At 50.4% G+C, this 18,971-nt stretch overlaps 1 protein-coding gene across 1 annotated transcript in view; it reads left to right on the forward strand.

Annotated features, from left to right (window-relative positions):
- Positions 1-18,971, forward strand: part of NINL (ninein like) — a 109,285-nt gene that overhangs the window by 70,283 nt on the left and 20,031 nt on the right. The window contains exons 13-16 of the mRNA XM_081098037.1: positions 44-124; positions 4,968-5,097; positions 8,498-8,607; positions 9,589-9,935. Of these exons, the coding sequence (XP_080954163.1) occupies positions 44-124; positions 4,968-5,097; positions 8,498-8,607; positions 9,589-9,935 (668 nt within the window). The remainder of the gene's footprint in view (positions 1-43; positions 125-4,967; positions 5,098-8,497; positions 8,608-9,588; positions 9,936-18,971) is intronic.

Raw genomic sequence — 18,971 nt, forward strand, 5'->3', positions numbered from 1 at the left:
TGAGGTCTTGTGTGTCATTCTCCTTTTCTGGTATGACCTTCAGCTGGAGCCACAGAGCACAGAACTCTTGGCCCAGGAAGAGCACTTCGAGGAGGTCCTGAAGGAGTACAAGCTCAAGTGCAGGGTATGTGCTCCCCTGGCCCCTTCACCGTCCTGAGCCTCAGCATGCCCTTTGTCTCGCACCAGGCTGTCGCTTTTGTCTTTTGTGCACTGGGCCGTCACACACTCCTGTTTCCCCCCGCCCCCCGCCCCCATAGCAGGGGTGGTTCTTTCTAAGAGCTTGAGCCTTCAGAGATCTCCTGTGCCATAAGCTGTGGTACCATCTCCCAGCTACTCCTGCAAAGAATGGGGTGCTGGAGCCCATGAGACAGGCTGGCCCTGCAAGTCATCAGGGTCTGTCTGGCTCAGACCTGGGTGGTGGTATGCAGGCTTCATCCCTCCTCCTCCTGCCTGGGAGTGGCCTGGCATCCTTGGCAGGGCACACTCCTGACCTCCACACGAAGTGGTCCAGCATGGGTGTCAGGAGTATCCTTCTAGCAGAGCGGGAAGAGCCTCTGCTCTGGGCCTGCATGTGGCTGACAGAGTCCTCCAAGCCTCCTGTTCTGCTAGGAGGTGGAACAGGACGTGCCTGCACAGCCCCTGTGTTTAGCCCCACATGGGCTGGCCAAGTCATTAGACCAGCACCAATTCCGCAGGCCCCTCTGTGTCTCCAGGCACCATGTAAAGCTTCATCGTGTTTTCTGTTGTTGAGTGTTTAGATGTCCTGGGCCAAACCTACCGATGTCAGTCCATTTAATTGGAGACACTGCAGTGCAGAGCAGGGCAGAGATGGTGAACAATGTTAGTGGCGCTGACCCCATTACACTCTTAAAATGATCGAAGACCCCCCCCCAACAGATAAAACATGTATATATGTACACACACACACACACACACACACACACTTGATTTCAGAGAGGAAGGGAGAGGGAGAGATAGAAACATCAGTAATGAGAGAGAATCATGCCCCCTACTGGGGATTGAGCTTGCAACCTGGGCATGTGCCCTGACCAGGAATCAAACAGTGACCTCCTGGTTCATAGGTTGATGCTCAACCACTGAGCTACACTAGTCGGGCATAATTCACTTCTTAATGGTCTCTCTCCAAATTAAAGTAAAAACTGACTTTTGTTCCTGCTTCACATTGCTTTGGCAACACCAGAGGATAAAGGTGAGGCACGCTGTTCTGGAGTGTGACGTGATCTGCTGTTTCCTTCCCTGTGTTCTCACCTCCACTGCAAACCCTGAGTCCTGGGTGCCCTTTTGAGAATCCTGTGTGTGGTCAGTGGTGTCACCCCCTCCTGAACCAGATGCTGTGTGGAGGGTCAGGGTTGTGGGGCTGTCACACAGGTGGGAAGTGCCACACAACCTTCTGCTGGAATTGTAGCTCCATGCTGTGCCTTTTCCCTCCCTTTAAGCTTGTTGCAAAGACTTAGAACCTACAAGTAACCATTAATTCATGTTCCTTCAGTGCAGCGATTTTCAACTTTTTTCATCTCATGGTACACATAAGCTACTAAAATTCTGTGGCACACCAAAAAATATATTTTTGTCAATCTGACAAAAAAAAATAGGTATAATTTTGATTCATTCACATTAGATAGCTATTGTGTTGACTATTGCCATTTTTTTTTTAAGGAAAAGAGGTCAGTGCCCCTGACTAAATAGGTATTCATGTTTAAAAATTCTTGTGGCACAACGGTTGAAAATCGCTGCTTTAATCCACCGGATTTTTCTAACAAGTATAAACTCCGTCTTTCTTTAGCATGACTCTCTTACTCAAATAACTGCTACTCATTTCACATTTGGTTCTTGAGATTTTAGTTTTTGAAACATCAGCAGAAATATTTTACATTTTAGTGCTAATCTGTTTAGAAATTTTTCCTCTAATTTTTTGCTATTTCAAACTAACATTTAATGCATTAAAAAAATTTTTATTTGAAAATAATTTCTAATACATAAAATTACAAAAGTAAAAGTAATGCAGGGAATACAGATTACCCTTTTCCCAGATTCACCTGTTGTTTACCCTGTTTGCTCTGTCATTGTGTACTTGCTCACTGTGTGTGTGTGTGTGTGTGTGTGTGTGTGTGTGTGAACATGCATGCATCCTGATGTGAATGCATCAACATAGTTATTTTCTGAACATCTGAGGGTAAGTTATATGCATCATGGCCCTCCACCTCTAAACAGGTCAGTGTGCATTTCCCAAAAACAGGCTTAATCCTAAAACCTTGAAGTGGTGTGCAGGTGCACTAGAGTTGATTGTTAAATGCTCAGGAATTTTGCTAGCTTCTTGTTAAACCTTTGATACTTGAAATAGGCTATGGTGGGATCATAGAAATGTGCAAAAGCTACAGCTCTGGGATTTTCTTCCTGGAGAGCCAGCTTTCCAGTGCACTGCAGAATGAAAATATTCCTAGTAACTGTTTAACATCCTTTAGTCTGAAACAGTCTGTCTCAGTCTAGTCAGGCTGCTACAACAAAAATACCGTAGAATGGGGTGGGGACCGGGCTTATAAATAGCATAAATTTAGCTCCCACAGTTCTGGGGGGCTGGGAAGCCCAAAATCAAGTTGCAGACAGATTCGGTGTCTGGGGAGCGTTCTCTTCCTGGTCGCAGATAGCTGGCTGTTTTCTCAGTGTCCTCACATGGCGGAAGGGCATGAAGGCGCTCTCTGGGGTCTCCTATAAGGCTCCATCCTCATCACCTAATCACTTCCCAAAGGTCCCACCTCCAAATGCTATCACATAGAATGTTAGGGTTTAACGTATGAATTTGGAAGGACACATTCAGGATATTGCACATTTCTTTGTCTTTGACATGGATATTATTGAAGAGTACAATCCCCCCTCCCTTTTAATAGAAACTTTTTCATTTTGTGTTTTTCTTTCTTTTATTAAAAATTGGTGTTTTATTTAAATTGATTTTAAAGAGAGAGGAAGGGAGAGGGGGAGAGAGAGATAGAAACATCAATGAAAGAGAAACATCAACATAGATCGGCTGACTCCTGCACCTCCCCCCACAGGGGATGTAGCCCAAAACCCAGGCATGTGACCTGACCTGGAATCGAACCTGCATCCTCCTGGTGCACTGAGCCACACCGGCTGGGCTCATTTTGTGTTTTTCTGATACTTCCTTTGGATTAAGTTGAAGTTACACATTCTCAGCTGGACAGCATAGGTGATGTTAATTGTGTTCTCTTGGTCAAGGCATTACCTGATTTTTCCACTGTATAATTACTGGTAGTAACTAGTAAGCAGCAGTGGGGAGGCACTTTAAGAACATGCAATATCCTGCTATTCATCTATATTTTCCTTGGATTTAGTATCCATTGATAATTCTTGCCCACTCCAGTCTTTACCATGATGATTGCAAATGACAATTTTCCAACTTCAGCACCCACTCCCTACATCTGGCAGTGGCCCTTGGCATTCTACTGAAAGCCAGAGAAGTCTGATCTTTCTTTCTATCTATCTATCTATCTATCTATCTATCTATCTATCTATCTAGATATCTATTGGCTTGGACTCATGAATTCCCATTCCCCCCCAGTAGTTTGTAATTCATTGCTATGTCTAATTATTTTGGAGCTCAAATTGTGTAAGATTTGGCCAATGGGAGTGTCTTCTAGCTTGCAGCCACGTCCTTGAGATATGTCTCCATCATTTGTTTTGTTTTATTGGTTAGTTCCATACTTTCTAGCATCATAAGGTGCTGCAGACTCATCTTGTACTTTACCTGCACTTGCCCTGGACCAGTCACTTCTCCACGGCGTCCTGGTTTCTTACACGAGGTATCACAGACCTAGATCTGGGTGCTTGGTGTACTGGCAGAGGGGCTGGGGTCTCTGCCTCTTGGCTGAGGACGTTAAAGTCAGTCTCCAGAAGTACAGGTAACCTTGTACCTTCCCTGATGTGCATCACCCAGTCTTTTCAAAGTCACTGCTTGGAGTTTCCTTTTATTTTTTAACCAGGACATTTGTTAGCAAGGAAACCATGCCTTCCCTTGTCAAATCCCCTTTCTATCTAACTATCATTTTAGCTTTTTTTTTTTCCCCCTCTGTCAGCCTCAGTTCTCTTGGCAAGGCTGCCTTTGGTAAAAGGGAGTGTAAAAGGTTAGTCAGATCCTCCTTAGAGATTATTTGCAGTTAAATGTTTTCACTGTTGTCTTGAGTGGACACCATAATGGAGTAGCATATCCTTGGTCAGAAACCCCAAATGCAGATTTTTTTCTGTATTTCCACATACTGAATGTTTGTGTTCCCCTAAATTCATACGTTGAACCCTATTCCCCCACCGTGATGGTGTTAGGAGGTGGGGTCTTTGGGAGGTTGTGAGGGTGAGCCCAGAGAAGGGGATTAGTGCTTTAATTAGTGCTTCTAGCCTCCAAAACCCTGAGAGCTTGCCCAGCCAGAGTGCCTCAGTTGGTTGAGTGTCATCCTGTACACCAAAAGGTTGCCAGTTCGATTCCCGGTCAGGGCACATACGTGGGGTGCAGGTCTGATCGGCAGCCTGGGCATGTACAGAAGGCAATCAATCGATGTTTTTCTCTCACATAACTCTCTCTCTCTCTCTCTCTCTCTCTCTCTCTCTCTCTCTCTCTCTCTCTATTCCTCTCTTTAAGCATGTCCTCAGGTAAGGATTAAAAAGGAAGCCAAAACACTGAGAGAGAAATTTCTGTTGTTTTTAAGCCCCCAATGTGGTATTTTTGTTATAGCATCCCAAATGGATGGAGACATGCACCAACCCCTCACACCTTTGCCTGTCTGTGGGCAGGTCTTCAGGACCTCCCCTGCCCCCAAAATGTGTGGCTTACTTAGGCCCAGCTGGTTGCTCCAGCACTGGGCTTAGCTGTTCCCTGGGTGGCCCAATCTCCATGCCAGTGGTCACAGTATCTGGAAGAGGTGTCTGGCTCTGCCCCACAGGACCTGCAGGACAGCAACGATGAGCTGCAGGCTGCGGTGGAGGGTCTGCGGGCACGGTTGCCTCAGAGTTGGCGCGGTCAGCCCCATGCACAGCCAAATGGACGTCTGCTCTCTCGACATGGCCGAGCAGGTAGGAGCCGAGTCCTGGGATGTGGCAGTGATGTGCTCCTGCTGGGGATGGTGGGGGGGGCAGTGGGCTTCTACCTACCTCTGCTGCACAGGCCGCCTTTGGTTCCAGGGAGCACAGTGCTGGGCAGGCCGGCTTCATAGCACATCAGGCCCAGCCCAGCCTCCAGGTGGTCACGTGCCCCTCCGACTGCCGCCTGTGGGAGAAGGGCCAGTAACCCAAGGCTAGAGGTTGACACAACACCCAGAGCCCAGAGAGAGGTCAAGGAGGGCGAGGGCTTTACCATTTGAGTAGGATGCATGACCGTAGGGTAGGTGCATCCAGTGACTCTCCAGTGTTGTGAGAGGTACCCCGGGGATCCAGGGGAGTGGTCAGCACGGGCCAGATGCAGAGATGGTCATCTAGAAAAGGGAAGCGGGGTTCTGGGGTGAGCAGGGGGGTTGTCACAGGTCTGTGACAGCTCTTAGGAAGGGAAGGCACTAAATCATGTGACTGTGTCGGGGACTCCCCGTATTCACAGGGGCCTCGCGTGGACTGAGTGGACCGTACTTGGTGTTCACCGCCTGGGTTATGTGGGTAGCATCTCCCTCGAGCTCTTGAAGCCAAATCCCAGGCTGGCTGCCTACTGCCAAGAAAGCCAAACTCATGAGACAGATGCTGGTGAACAGGGAAAGAGGTTTATTCAAGTGTCGATCACCTGAGAAAATGGGGAGTTCGAGGCAAGCCCACCTCAGCCTCTCGGTGCAGGCGGAGCTTTATGGGGAGGGAGCAGGAAGCAGGACAAAGCGGTCAGGAGGAGGGGCCGTGGACGTGCGGGCAGTGCCCTTGCTGGTCACGATATGGATCATTGTTGTCAGCACACTGGAACCGCGAGTGCCAGCAGATTCCTGCAGTCGGACGATCTGCGTCAACCGAAGTCGTGGTCAAGGCCATTTCTGTACAAGCAGGAGCTGGGACTGCTGATGCCTGCAGTGTGCTTATAAGGAAACTCAGTGGGGGAGCTCCTTTTATCAGTTTGTTTGTACATTTTATTCTACTTCCATTTCATGGTTAGTCGAGTAGAATAAAGTTTTTATTCCCTGCTACACTCTGGAAGTGCCCCCACCTGCTCAGCACAGAGCTGCATGTTGAAGCTGTAACTTGAGAAAGACCAGGCTTCATGCTTCCTAAACCAGCCATAGACTTGGGATGAGCTCCGGGCTCCAAGCGGCCCTGAGGCCCTCCCTGTGTGTGGTTAAGTGCTTTTGGGCTCCTTTTGAGATCAGGCTGGGGTGGAGTTTCAGATGCCGGAGCTATGCTTGAGGTTTCTGTGGTCCTTTTGGAGGACAGGGTGGTTATGGCTGGTTGCTACCCTTCCTGGCAATTGTCCAGGCGGGTGCCATGCAGGGTCACATGACATATGTGGCTTCACGCCTGCTGCTGCCCCTGGGAGTCAGGACCACAGGGACTGCCCCAGCAACCTGATTGCTTCCATCGATCAAACAGCTCCTCAGAGAACAGGCTCCCATCTGTAGCCCCGAGAGCACTCAAGAGTTTCCCATATTGCTTGGGAAAAGCTTACTTAATAAAACAAGAAAGTGTGTGCTCAAGAGAGTCATATGGGAACCTCCACAGGAACCGCGTGGGTTTTCTGTGCACGTGGGCCCAGCTTTCTTGGCGGCTAAAGAAACCCCTCACCTGCAGCTTCTTTAGTGGAATCTGCTGGCTTCCTAGACCCATAGCCCCGACTGCCCTCAGCTGGGTGGGTGGAGGGTGTGGCCAGCTCATCGGGTGTTACCAGATCCCCGGCCAGGTGTGATGTCCGGCCAGGTGGGCACTGGTGGAGGCTGAGCTGCACAGGGTGTATGACTCTCATCAGGAGCCAGGTGTTCTGTAGCGAAGGGCACGCAGAGCTGGGGTCCTATGCCGGTGTTGTCCTTGTCCAGGTCTGAGGATGTGGCACTCTAAGCCGTCCCCCACTTTGTGTGTCACTGATAAAACTAAAACAATCTCCAGCTGGGGCCTTTTCCTTCCCCTTCACCCCTGCATCTGGTTGTAGAGGTTCCATCAGCCTCCTCAAGGGAGGAGGGGTCTGGCTGCTGCCGTAGGGGACAGTCACAATGGCGGCGTTACAGAGAGGAGGCCATGTGGGTTATGGTGGCCGGGCATTCAGGGCATTCAGCTGGAGCAGCTCCTGGTGGTGCCCATTTACCTGTGCCCATTGGCCAGACCCAGATGGCAGCTTCTGGCTGTCAGGGCATTGAATTGCCTTCTTTCCTGGGGTGCTTATCTTGGCTTTCCAGCCCATGTCTCTGAGTCTGTCAGTTTTTTTTCATGGAAAATGATTTGGGAAATGGGAGATGGTGCGATTAGGGAATATGTATTTTCCTCTCGGTTTTCTGACCCCTGGACCAGCACAGATGAAACCTTGGCACTGGCCAACTCCCACATTCAGAGGGAACCCTGTGGTGTATCCCCCACATACACAATGTTTGGAATGCCTGGTACCCTGGAGAGCTGGCAGAACTTGTGGGCCTACAGGTGGCCCATTAAAATGAGCTGCCCAGATATCTGACATTGTCAGTGAGGAGGATCTTCTGGAAGAAAATGTTGCTTCCCGCCCTAGCTGGTTTGACTCAGTGGATAGAGCGTCGGCCTGTGGACCTAAGGGTCTCTGGTTCAATTCCAGTCAAGAGCACATGCTCAGGTTGCGGGCTTGATCCCCATTAGGGGGTGAGCAGGAGGCAGCCGATCAGTGATTCTCTCTCATCATTGGTGTTTCTCTCTCTCTCTCCCTCTCCCTTCCTCTCTGAAATTAATAAATATATATTTAAAAAAAGAAGAAAAGAAAATGTCGCTTCCTGTGATCTCGCAGAACCTTGACTCCACAAGCATTTCACTCCATTCCTGACTTATTTGCTGAAACCCCACATGACCTGTATGTGGGGCATGTGTGGTGTACATGCCTCATCATAAAGCACTGACTGTCACGGAGGTTTGTCTGTGCTCCAGGTTACACTTTTTTTGTCTTCGCAGGTTTTCTGTGTACCTGGGTCAGGGAACACAATTTAGGGTGCAATACCTGTACCATGTGCAGCATCTTTTCGGGAATGGAAGGGCCTGGCAAATCTTGCAGGGAGTCTCCTAGTTATATCTTGGAGTAATCTGTGTTCTGGCAAAGACTCAAAATGTTGATTTCTCAGAGCTCCAACTTTGAGAATGGAGCAGAACAGACCATTTGTGGAAACCCGCAAGGGCCTCCCCTCACCGCCAGCAGAAGGTGCTCGTGGAAGGCTGTGCGCTGTCCTGGGTGGTGGAGGAAATCCGGGGGAATTCTCAGTGCCGTCCAAATGCCGGATGGGAGGGTGTGGACCAGATCCAGGGCACCCGAGCAGAACATAAACAGAAATGGCCTTGTTTGCAGGCATCATCTCCTTCCTGGGCGATTCCACTCCCGTGAGTCTAGAAACGGAGATAATGATGGAGCAGGTGAAGGAACATTACCAAGACCTCAGGATCCAGCTGGAGACCAAGGTCAGGAGGGGTGGGGAGGCCGCAGGGAGGTTTGGGTAATTCCTGCTGCATGCCTGAAAGCTTCGCTCACTGTGCTACCTGCACACGTCCGCCCGGCCCCCCTGCTCCAGAGTAAGCCTGCTCAGGGGAGGAAAGTGCGGGGAAAGGGAAATAAAATCGACGTTCAACCTCAAGCCCTCTTTGGAGGGAGTTGGACATAAGGAATAACTAATAGTGGGAGGAGGGAATGGGGTTATGTGTGTCTGGAGGGTCACAAGGCTCTGCTGAGGCCCGCCCTCCCTGCTTGCTCTGTCTTTGGGGAATCACAGCTCCTGGCTTTGTTCTACACTAAAATAACCCCGGGACTTACCCTTGGTGGGGTACTTCATGGCCTCATGGCCTGGCCAGCTCTGTCTTCTCAGATGACCAGGCCTCCTGCTCTGTTATTAGATTGTGTGGGTTTTGCTAAGGGCCTGTGTCCATGACTTGTTATCAGGGGTCAGGTGTCTGAGTTTGAGTAGCAGCGAGGCGGGGCCACCTCTGTCTTGCAGTGATGCCTGTGGCTTCCCTGGAGGTATTAGCTGGCAGTTGCTGTAGTAGCCTTGCGCATGGCTGGATAGTATTCCTTCCCATTGGAGCCACCAAGGAGTTCAGAACTGCCCTGCCAACCTCATGAAGGCTCCCTGTTCTCTGTGTTGTCACACCCTCAGCCCTCCTCGTGCTTCCCGGCCGGGCACCTGCCCAGCTGCCTCCAGCCTCCCATCCCCACCTGCTGGATCTGCTTCGTGGGGCTGGTGGAAGGTTACTGGGAAAAGTAAAGCCTGTCGCTACCTGGGCCCGTGGGGAGCCGTAGGCATTGCTGGCGTGGCTGTCCCCTGTGCCTCAGCAGGTCTAGGCTCTCTGTTCTCGGTGCCACTTGGCAGCCTCATACTTCTGTGTTGTATTGTCAGTGAGTCATTTTGGGGACCTCCTGATCGACATTGCTCATATTTCTCCTCTCAGGTAAGCTGCTATGAAAGAGAAATTGAGATGATGAAAAAGGACTTTGCAAATAAGAGAAAAGACATGGAGCAGGCTTTCCAGCGTGAGGTCAGTGTGCTGGAGGACCAGAAAGCCAACCTGGAGAAGCTCCACGTGAAATCTCAGGAGGTCATCCAAGTCCTGCAGGACCAGCTGCAGAGTGCAAGCCAGGGCCCTGAGCTGGAGAGGACGTTCGAGCTGAAGCGGGCGGAGATGGAGCAGTGCTACGCGCAGGCGCTGTCTGGCCTGGCGCAGCAGCTGGCCCGGGAGAAGGAGCAGCTGGAGGCGGAGCTGCGCCAGAGGCATCAGCAGGAGCTGCAGCAGTTCAGGTCCGGCTCCCTGTCCCGGCAGGATTTCATGTCTGGGGTTTCTTGCCAAGAACCAAAATGTGAAATTGGGTTGTGTACACTGTGCAGAAGGGCAGCACCTGTAAACCAGGTGGTTCTTCTCAGGGCAGATGGGTGAGCACTGGCAGATCAGGCCATCGTATAAGGATTTTTACTTCAGATTTGACGTGTATTAACCAGAGCTTAGGCCATGAAACAATCTGCCTTGTAGAATTTTATCTCAGTGTTTTTCACCTTCTGCCTCAGACTTGTCTGATATAGCAAAGGCAGTATGTTCTTCATCATTTAATATCTTGTTCTAATTTCCTAGGACATGGTGGTGTAGCACACGGGGAGATGGATAAGAGATCTAAAAGCCCTAAAACAATGGGAAGAACCATTAATTTGGGTTAGTGAGATTCTTGAAAAGGCTAAAATATATGAGCACAGGAGAGAAAAGGCTTATTTGGAAAACTGGAATGTGGTCTTTTGTGTTACAGTGTAACTAGTAGCAACTAGTTATTGCAGGCTCAGTGCTGGTCAGCCAGCCCTCCCTGTCCCGCGTGGAGTCTTGGATCCTCCCAGCTCAGGGGAGGATGGCCACACCCCATACATGTTGGCGTAGAGCTGAGCGGACGACTCCCGGAGAAGGTGCCCATCACACACTTGCCCTCGTGGGGGGCTCTGTGTGGACCTGTTTGGGTGCCGATGTTGTTGCCAAGTGGACATGCCCCCAGTCAGCACACTGAGTGCAGGTGTCAGGGCCCTTCCTGAGGAGTTCATGCCTCCCACTGGGTGAGGGGGGAGGTGCTGGTCAAGGTGCGCCTGTGCTGCCTTCCTCCCTCCACTCCAGACGACACCCTCGGGCCTGCAGGGACTGGCTGACACTTCTGGAGGGGATAAGTCTTTTTTTAAAAAAATGTTTTATTGATTTTTCAGAGAGAGAGGAAGGGAGATGGAGAAAATATCAATGATGAGAGAGAATCGCTGATCAGCTGCCTCCTGCATGCCCCCTATTGGGGATTGAGCCAGCAACCTGAGCATGTGCCCTGACCAGGAATCGAACTGGTGAACTCTTGGTGCATGAGCCATACCAGCCGGGTTGATAAGTCATTTTTAAGTCACGTGCTTCCCCTGAGCTTTGTTATTTTCTCTGAAACCCAAGAGCTGTGTGATACGGGGCCAAAGCTCCCTCCAGACCCCACCAGGCAGCAGAGGATCAGGGCAGGGCGGTGCCCTCCTGCCCATCCTTCCCATCTCGAGCCCGAGATGCCTTTGTTGGGAGGAGCTCCTGCTGCTCACCGTCCGTCTGGCTCAGGCCTTCATTGGCAGAAGCAGAGAGCACTCCTGCCCCAGGCTTGGTGCCCTCATGTGGCCCTCATCTCAGCTTCGACTCAGTTCTCCCAGCTGCCAAGGCCTCAGGCTCAGCCCCTGACAGAGTTTTCCAGGGCAGTTTGACTGCGGGTGCGTTTCATTCAGCTGACTAAGACCAGGCCGGGCTGTCCGCAACTTCCTGCGACGCGGACATCCCTGTGTCTGCTGGGTGCGAAGGCCGCCGCCAGCCTCACATGCTGCTGAGCATGGATATGTGGCCTGGGCAACTAAGGGACTGAATTTTAATTGTTCATTTTTAATCAACTTGCATTCATCAGCCACCGGGTGAATGGCATCTGTGTTAGCTTCTGCATGTGGAACCCAGCCATAGTGAGAGACAGTCCTGCGGCCTCTCTAAGAGTCCTAGGGCCTGGGAAGCCCAGGAGCCCTGGGAGTGAGAGGGGATAGAGCCAGCCAAGCAGAGAGGAGGCCTGAGGCTAGGAGAAAAGCCTGTAGTCTTTCTAACGAGACCGGAGTTCTGGGGCTTAGAGTTGCAGCTGCAGGGCCTGTGACTCCTGTTTCTATAGAAAAGAGGCCAAAGTTGAGCTGAACCCAAAGCTCACAAGGATGGAAGCCCAGCTGGCCTCCCACTGTAAGAACTTATTCACACAACATGAGCAGAAGGAAGGGATGCTGCGGAAACATCTGCTGCAGGTGAGAGAGATGACAGCAGCTTGACACGGAGAAGGAGCAAAGGGAAGAAAGGGAAAGGGAGAGCCTCACACGCTGTACACAGCAGCCACTCAGCTGCAGGTGTGGATGAGTGAAGAGCAGGCACAGCTCTGCAAGTCTTTTGCCCGTGAGGTTGGAGCTCACCTTTAGGAAGCAGATGGAAAGCCTTGCCTGGAAGCAGAGAGGCTGTGAGCCTTCTTGAAGGCTGGGCCAGCAATGTGAGGTGGTGAATAGGAGGGTACAGGTGATCCCATGATCCTCGGTGCAGGCAGAAGGGAGCAGCCTAGCCATGGTGGCCCCAGGCAGAGCCCAGCCCCTGCCCTGGCACCAGAATACCCTTAAAGAGTGTCAGCCTCAGAGAATGCAGTTGGAGTGTGCTCAACCCCAGAAGGTGGCTTCTGCTACCACAGGGGAGGGGTCCCCGAGGACCTAGTGCCTTCTGATGGCCCAGCCGGCCTGAGCCAACCTGAAACCCAGGGAACAGAGGGTAGACTGAGTCCCAGAGGGTAGGTTAGGGGGACACTAAGAGGCAATGGGCTGTTGTCAAGGAGCAAGCTGGGAACCTGAGCAGGGAGCCAACCCCTGCTGGGACCGTGGGGCAGGCCTAGTGCGGTGAGACCACCCTGGAGTGGGGCTGCAGCACAGTGGGGAAAGGCCAGGAGGGGCACCTCGAGCCCACCCAGGCTCACTGGCCCCGGGTGGCTGGGCAGGAAGAGCTCGATGCCCTGGGGGAGGCAGAGGCTGAAGTGGCCCTGAAAGAGAGAAGAATGACATGAAAACCAAACTTCCGTACCTGGAAGATGTTATTCGGGCTCTTGAGAAAAAAGCAGATTCAAGAGAAAACAACAGGTGTGGTGTCTCCCATTTTCAGAATGGCAAGTTACACCCTCTAACCTCTCACTAACTGCACATGTGCCTCCCCCCCCAGCCCCCCCACCAGCTCGCAGCTGCTGACGAGGTGCTTGTGCAGGGGTCCTAAGCCCGAACTCGACCTCAGGCACCCCCAGGTCACCAGGCTCCCAGGAGGGAGCAGAGGGCTATCTCAGCTGGCTCTGGTGTCCCCTGCCCTTGTCCTTAGGAAGTTCTTGGTGGTGTCACAAGACAAGACACTGTGCCCAGAGCCTCTTTTCATCCTTGGTCACCTGCGCCCTCTTCCATGTGACTAAGCGGGATGCACCACTGCGCCCACCAGTGTGTGTACCAGGCATTGTCCTTGAATGGCAGGTTTCTGTGCTGTTGGGGCAGCAGCAGAGGAGGCCGTCCATTAAGGAAAGTGCCCCTCTGCTGCTGTGTGTGGGCTTACAGCGACAGGGCTGGGCACGGTGCCCCAACAGGCCCTGAGACTGCTGCAGCCGGTGCCTTCAGGGGCACCCCAAGGTGGGGAGGTGGCCTGGAGATGTCCGTCTGTTGGCAAGGTACAGAGAGCCCAGGTGTGCAGCCAGGTCCTCCTCCAGGCTCTCCTGAGGGACTCAGGCCGGCACATGCTCTTTCTCAGAAGCCTGGAGTTCTAGGTCTTTCCTGATGCTGCAGGTGCTCTTCTGGCTCCTCGGGAGACAGGGCTGCCCTGGGAGGTGTGGGCACTTGCATGCCACAGCGACTGAGTGACATGGTCACTGCTCCGCATGCAGAGCCATTGGGAGGTGCCTGCTTCATGTGGAGATGGAAGCTGTCTGGGGTCCTGTGTCATTTGTCCAAGCGGGTGATCCTGGTTCACAGCAGACGTGGGCTGTCTGAGCGTGATCACAGGCGTGTGGGGAGATCTGCATTCCAGCTCAGGCGCCAGCTCCTCTAGCTGGGACCATGGACAAGTTGCTTTATTGAAAAAAATCAAAGGTAATGTAGGAGTTATGATAAACCTAAAAGAGTAAATGTCAGTACACCACCCAGCTTAACAAAGAAAATATTAGCGTGCTAGAGGTCCCTGGGCACTCCCTCCTCCGGGAGTTGCCTGTCCTGAAGGGGCCGTTCACTGCCCTCTAGGCATTGCTTCATGCTCCTGCCTCTTAGGTGGGTGTTCCTGAACAATGTGGGACCTTGTTTGTGGGCCTGACTTCCAAGTTTCCTTATCCATAGAGGGGTGGTGCTGTACCTCAAAAAGGGCATGGAGCCCTGGCCGGTGTTGCTCAGGGGTTAGAGCTTAGGCCTGGGCATGGAAGAGACACAGGTTTGATTCCCAGTCAAGGGCATGTACCTGGGTTGTGGGTTCATTCCCCATCCCTGGTCGGGGTGTGTGAGGGAAGCAAACAATTGCTGTGTCTCTCTCACATCAATGTTCCTCTCGTCCTCTCTCTCCTTCCCTCCCGTTCACTCTCTCTCTCTGAAAAGCAATGGAAAAAAATCCTTGAGTGAGAATGAACAAAAAAAAGCAGGGGCAAGAAGCATGAGATGAATGTGTGAACATGAGCTTACCATTGCGGCTGTTCCATAGCAAGTCCCCCACAAACAGGCCACTCATGGGCCCAGTGTGAGCACCTTGGGGACCTGCTCCATGTGTGAGTCCACAGCCGCATACCAGGGACTCGGGCACAGAGCAGCCCAGCGCCTGGAATCCCACTCTGTCGTCCCTTTCAAATGCTTCTCCGTGGACAGACACACGTGCCCAGATTTGTGCTATATGAATTCTCCACCCCAGCCCCCAGTGGTCCGCCACTCACTGACAAGTCCTGGCAGGCTGCGCTGTTCTCTTCCTGCTTCCCTGACATGCGCATTCCGCAGCCTGTCGGACCCACTGCTGGTCACAGTTCATCTCAGCAGGGTCTCCACTTGTTTAACAGTGTTGCGGGGCACCTGCTATCTGCCAGCACAGTTTGGGTTGCAGTTGGGAGCAAAACAGATGTTTGGAGCTTCCATCCCACTGCGAAGCACCACGCTTCCCGCATGTCCCTTGTTAAAAGGAAACGTGTCACCCTTCAAAGGATGAGGAAACAGGCCACGCCACTCAAACCAGGTCCATTTTTCAGGGACACAGGCATGTGTGGTGAAATCCTAAGAGAATATATAGAAAGAGTCAACCCAAATTCAGGCTGTGGGTTTCCTGCAAGGCTGGGGTTCAGGTCTGGGAAGACCACAGGGCACAGACCCAGCCCCCATCAGGCCGAGGAGACCTACTGTGTGGCTGACAGGGGACGAGGCTTGCCTCAGGTTAGAACAGTGGTTCTCAACCTTCCTAATGCCGCGACCCTTTAATACAGTTCCTCATGTTGTGGTGACCCACAACCATAAAATTGTTTTTGTTGCTACTTCATAACTGTAATTTTGCTACTGTTATGAATCGTCATGTAAATATCTGATATGCAGGATGTATTTTCATTGTTACAAATTGAACATAAAGCATAGTGATTAATCACAAAAACAGTATGTAATTATATATGTGTTTTCCGATGGTCTTAGGCGACCCTATGAAAGGGTCATTCAGCCCCCAAAGGGGTCAAGACCCACAGGTTGGCGACTCACAGGTTGAGAACCGCTGGGTTAGAGGGATCTGCAGTGTGAGGAGACAGTCTGTTCGAGGGGAAGGTGGGCAGTTGCCTGCTCTAATGGGAATGGGAGGGCCTCCTAAGAGCAAGCTGCTGGGGGCTGGACTGGGCACAGCAGTGGAGGAGAGGGCCAGGGAGGTGGCTGCTGCAGCTGCCTGGGCAGGAGGTGACAGTGGCTGGGCCATAGTGATGGCCGCAGAGGTGCGGGATGTTGACTGGCAGAAGCTGGAGACTGAATTGATGGGTTATGGGTGGATGGGATATGGGCAGGGAGGTTGGAAATGGGTCACAGAGCAATTAAAGAACTCCCAGGAAATGCCACCAGGAAGGGAGAAGAAAGGGGGTGGGATTCCATTACTTTTGAGGAGCCTTTGGTACTGTCCCCTGTAGAGGGTGGTTGGGTGAAGAGACGGGGGCGGATCCCAAAACCGAGGGGCTGGTGTCTTTTGGAGAAGGTTGTTGTAGGAGGAAGGGACACCTGTGTCGGGAGCCACTGAGAGCCGAGGGAGCAGGCACCCCCAGCAGGAGACCACCAGCATCCTTTATCCCGAGGCTGGGCCCCCAGCCTCGGCTCCTGCTCTGTGGGGGCAGGTCTGCCCCCAGCCAGTGGGCCCTTGGCCACAACTACAGTGTGTGGTCTTATAGCCACTGTCTTTGTTATGGGGTGGGGCCACAACATTAGTAACAAAGAAACAGAGTTTCTGGAGGGTGAGGCCCAGAAATCAGGATTTTAACAAGACTCCCAGGTGATTCTAACGTGCAGCCAAGGTTGAGAACCACTGTCTAGAGTGACATGACCAGATTTGGGTCGTGAAAGAATCTCTGCCAGCAGTTTAGAGAACAGCAGGGATGGTTGTCGCCCCTTCCACCCCCTCTCTCCATCTCTCTCTCTTTTGCACTGCACATCCATATGCACACCCTTTTTATTTTTTATGAATTTGAGATAATTGCAGACATTATTGCAGACACTTTGTTGCTAAGTACTTCAGCATGCTATTTTGTAAGAACAAGGACATTCTCCTATATATGCACAATATCATGATCAGATATGGGAAATTTAACATGAATTCAATGCTATTTTTAATTTACACTTCATGTTCAGTTATCCCTAATTGTTTCAATATGTTCTTTTTTTAAAAAAAACTTTTTAAAAAATATACTTTTATTGATTTTAGAGAGGAAGGGAGAGAGAGATAGAAACATCAATGATGAGAAAGAATCATTGATCGGCTGCCTCCTGCATGCCCCCTACTGGGGATTGAGCCACAACCCGGACATGTACCCTTGACCAGAATCAAACTCAGGACCCTTCAGTCCGCTCTATCCCACTGAGCCAAATCAGCTAGGGCTCAATATGTTCTTTATTGTTCATACACTCCAGACCCAATCAAGGATTCTGCTATGCATTTAGTTATCATATCTCTTTAATTTCCTTTCATCTAAGAGAGTGTATCAGTTTTTAAGTTAATTTTTGTCAGTAAAAATCAATCATTTTAAGTGTATAAATCAGTGGTGTTAAACATTCACAGTGTTGCAGTTTTTAAGTTAATTTTTGTCAGTAAAAATTGATCATTTTAAGTGTATAAATCAGTGGCGTTAAACATTCACAGTGTTGCACAATTGCTACCACTATGCACTTCCAAAACTTCCATCATCCCAAACAAAAACTCTGTGCCTGTTAAACAGTAATTTTTGCTAGTGTTGTATTGAGGGTTTTAGCAGCAATATTGATAAGAAATGTTGGTCTGTAGTTTTCCTCGAGTGTCTTTGTCTGGCTTTGGTATTAGAATAATGCTGGCCTCATAGAATGAGCCGGGACGTAGTTCCTCCTCTTCAGTATTTGGGAGGAGTTTGAGAAGGATTGCTATTCATTCTTTCAATGTTTGGTGAAATCCACCAGAGAATCCATCTGCTTCCTGGGCTTGTCCTTGTTCCGAGGTGTTTGATGATGATTAAACCTCCTTAATAGTTAGTTACAGGTCTTTCAGATTTTCTGTTTTTTTCATGAGTCAGTCTGGGTAGATCCTGTATTTTCTAGGCATTTGGACATTCACATTTTAAAAGACTCAACACCAGGTGTGTTGCAGACTGGCCCTCAGTTTGGGTGCCTGTTTTCCTCATGGCTCGATTCAGATGGAATATATTAGGTGAGATTACTGTTTGCGGATATTGCATCCTCCTCAGCTGGTCAGTGGAGGCTCCTGTTTCTTCCTGTATCTCATGCCTTCCTTAGAGGACCATGTTCCTTCTTTCTGATGTGGAGCCTGTGGAAAAGTTCTTTTAGTGAGACTCTCCTGCAAATAAATTCCCTCAGTTTTTGTTTGTCTGAATGTGTCTCAAATATGTGTCTGTTTTTGAAAGAGAGTATTCCTAGGGATACAAATCTAGGTTAACAGTTCAAGAGCTGTCTGCTGTACATGTTCAGTATCTTCGAGATTCCTTTGTTGGCATTGAATAGTTTGTGCTGTGTCTAATTTGTTGTCCCTTTGTATGTGTGTTAGCTTCCGATTGCTGCTGTAACACATCACCACAAAGCTAGTGGCTTAAAACAACACAGTCTATGATGTCACAGTTTCAGAATCTCTTTTCTTGCCCCTTTTCAGCTACTGCTCTCATTCTCTCATTCTGTGGTTTCTGACCCCTTCCATCTTTAAAGCCAGCAATGACTGGTCAGGTCCTCCTTATATCACATCACTCTGATACTGACTCTTGTTAATCCTCACCCAAGGATATTTTTTTCACAGCTTTTTCAGAGAGTGGAAAGGAGGGAGGGAGGGGAGAGAGAGAGAGAGAGAAACATGGATGTGAGAAAGACACATCGATTGGTTGCCTCCTGCACACACCCCAACTGGGATTGGAGATCGAACCTGCAACCCAGACACATGTTCCTGACTGGGAGTGGAACCTCTGACCCTCTGGTACGTGGGGCGATGCTCTAACCACTGAGACCACTGGCCAGGGCCTGACACTAACTCTTATGCTTCCCTCTTCCACATTTAAGGACCCTGTGATTACAGTGGGCCCACCTGGATCACTCAGGATACTCTCCCTAAGTCAGCTAATTAGCAACATTAGTTCCTCTTTGCCATGTAATACAACAGTCACAGGTTCTGGGGACTAGGACATGGGCATCTTTTAGAGTCCGTTATTCTGCCTACTATGGTAGGTTATCTGAGTTAAGTCCTCTGGCTGCTTTTTTTAAAAAAATAATATATTTTAAAATTGATTTTAGAGAGGAAGGAAGAGGGAGACAAAGATAGAAACATCAGCCCTGGCTGGTTTGGCTCAGTCCGCCTGCAGACTGAAGGGTCCCGGGTTCGATTCCAGTCAAGGGTACATGCTTGAGTTGTGGGCTCAATCCCTAGTGAGGGGCAGGCAGGAGGCAACCTATCAATGATTCTCTCTCATCATTGATGCTTCTATCTCTCTCTCCCTCTCCCTTCCTCTCTAAAATCAATAAAAATATATATTTTTTAAAAAAGATAGAAACATCAATGATGAGAGAATCATTGATCGG

Source organism: Myotis nattereri (genome assembly GCF_964212035.1).
Source record: "Myotis nattereri genome assembly, chromosome: 8".
Lineage (NCBI taxonomy): Eukaryota > Metazoa > Chordata > Mammalia > Chiroptera > Vespertilionidae > Myotis > Myotis nattereri.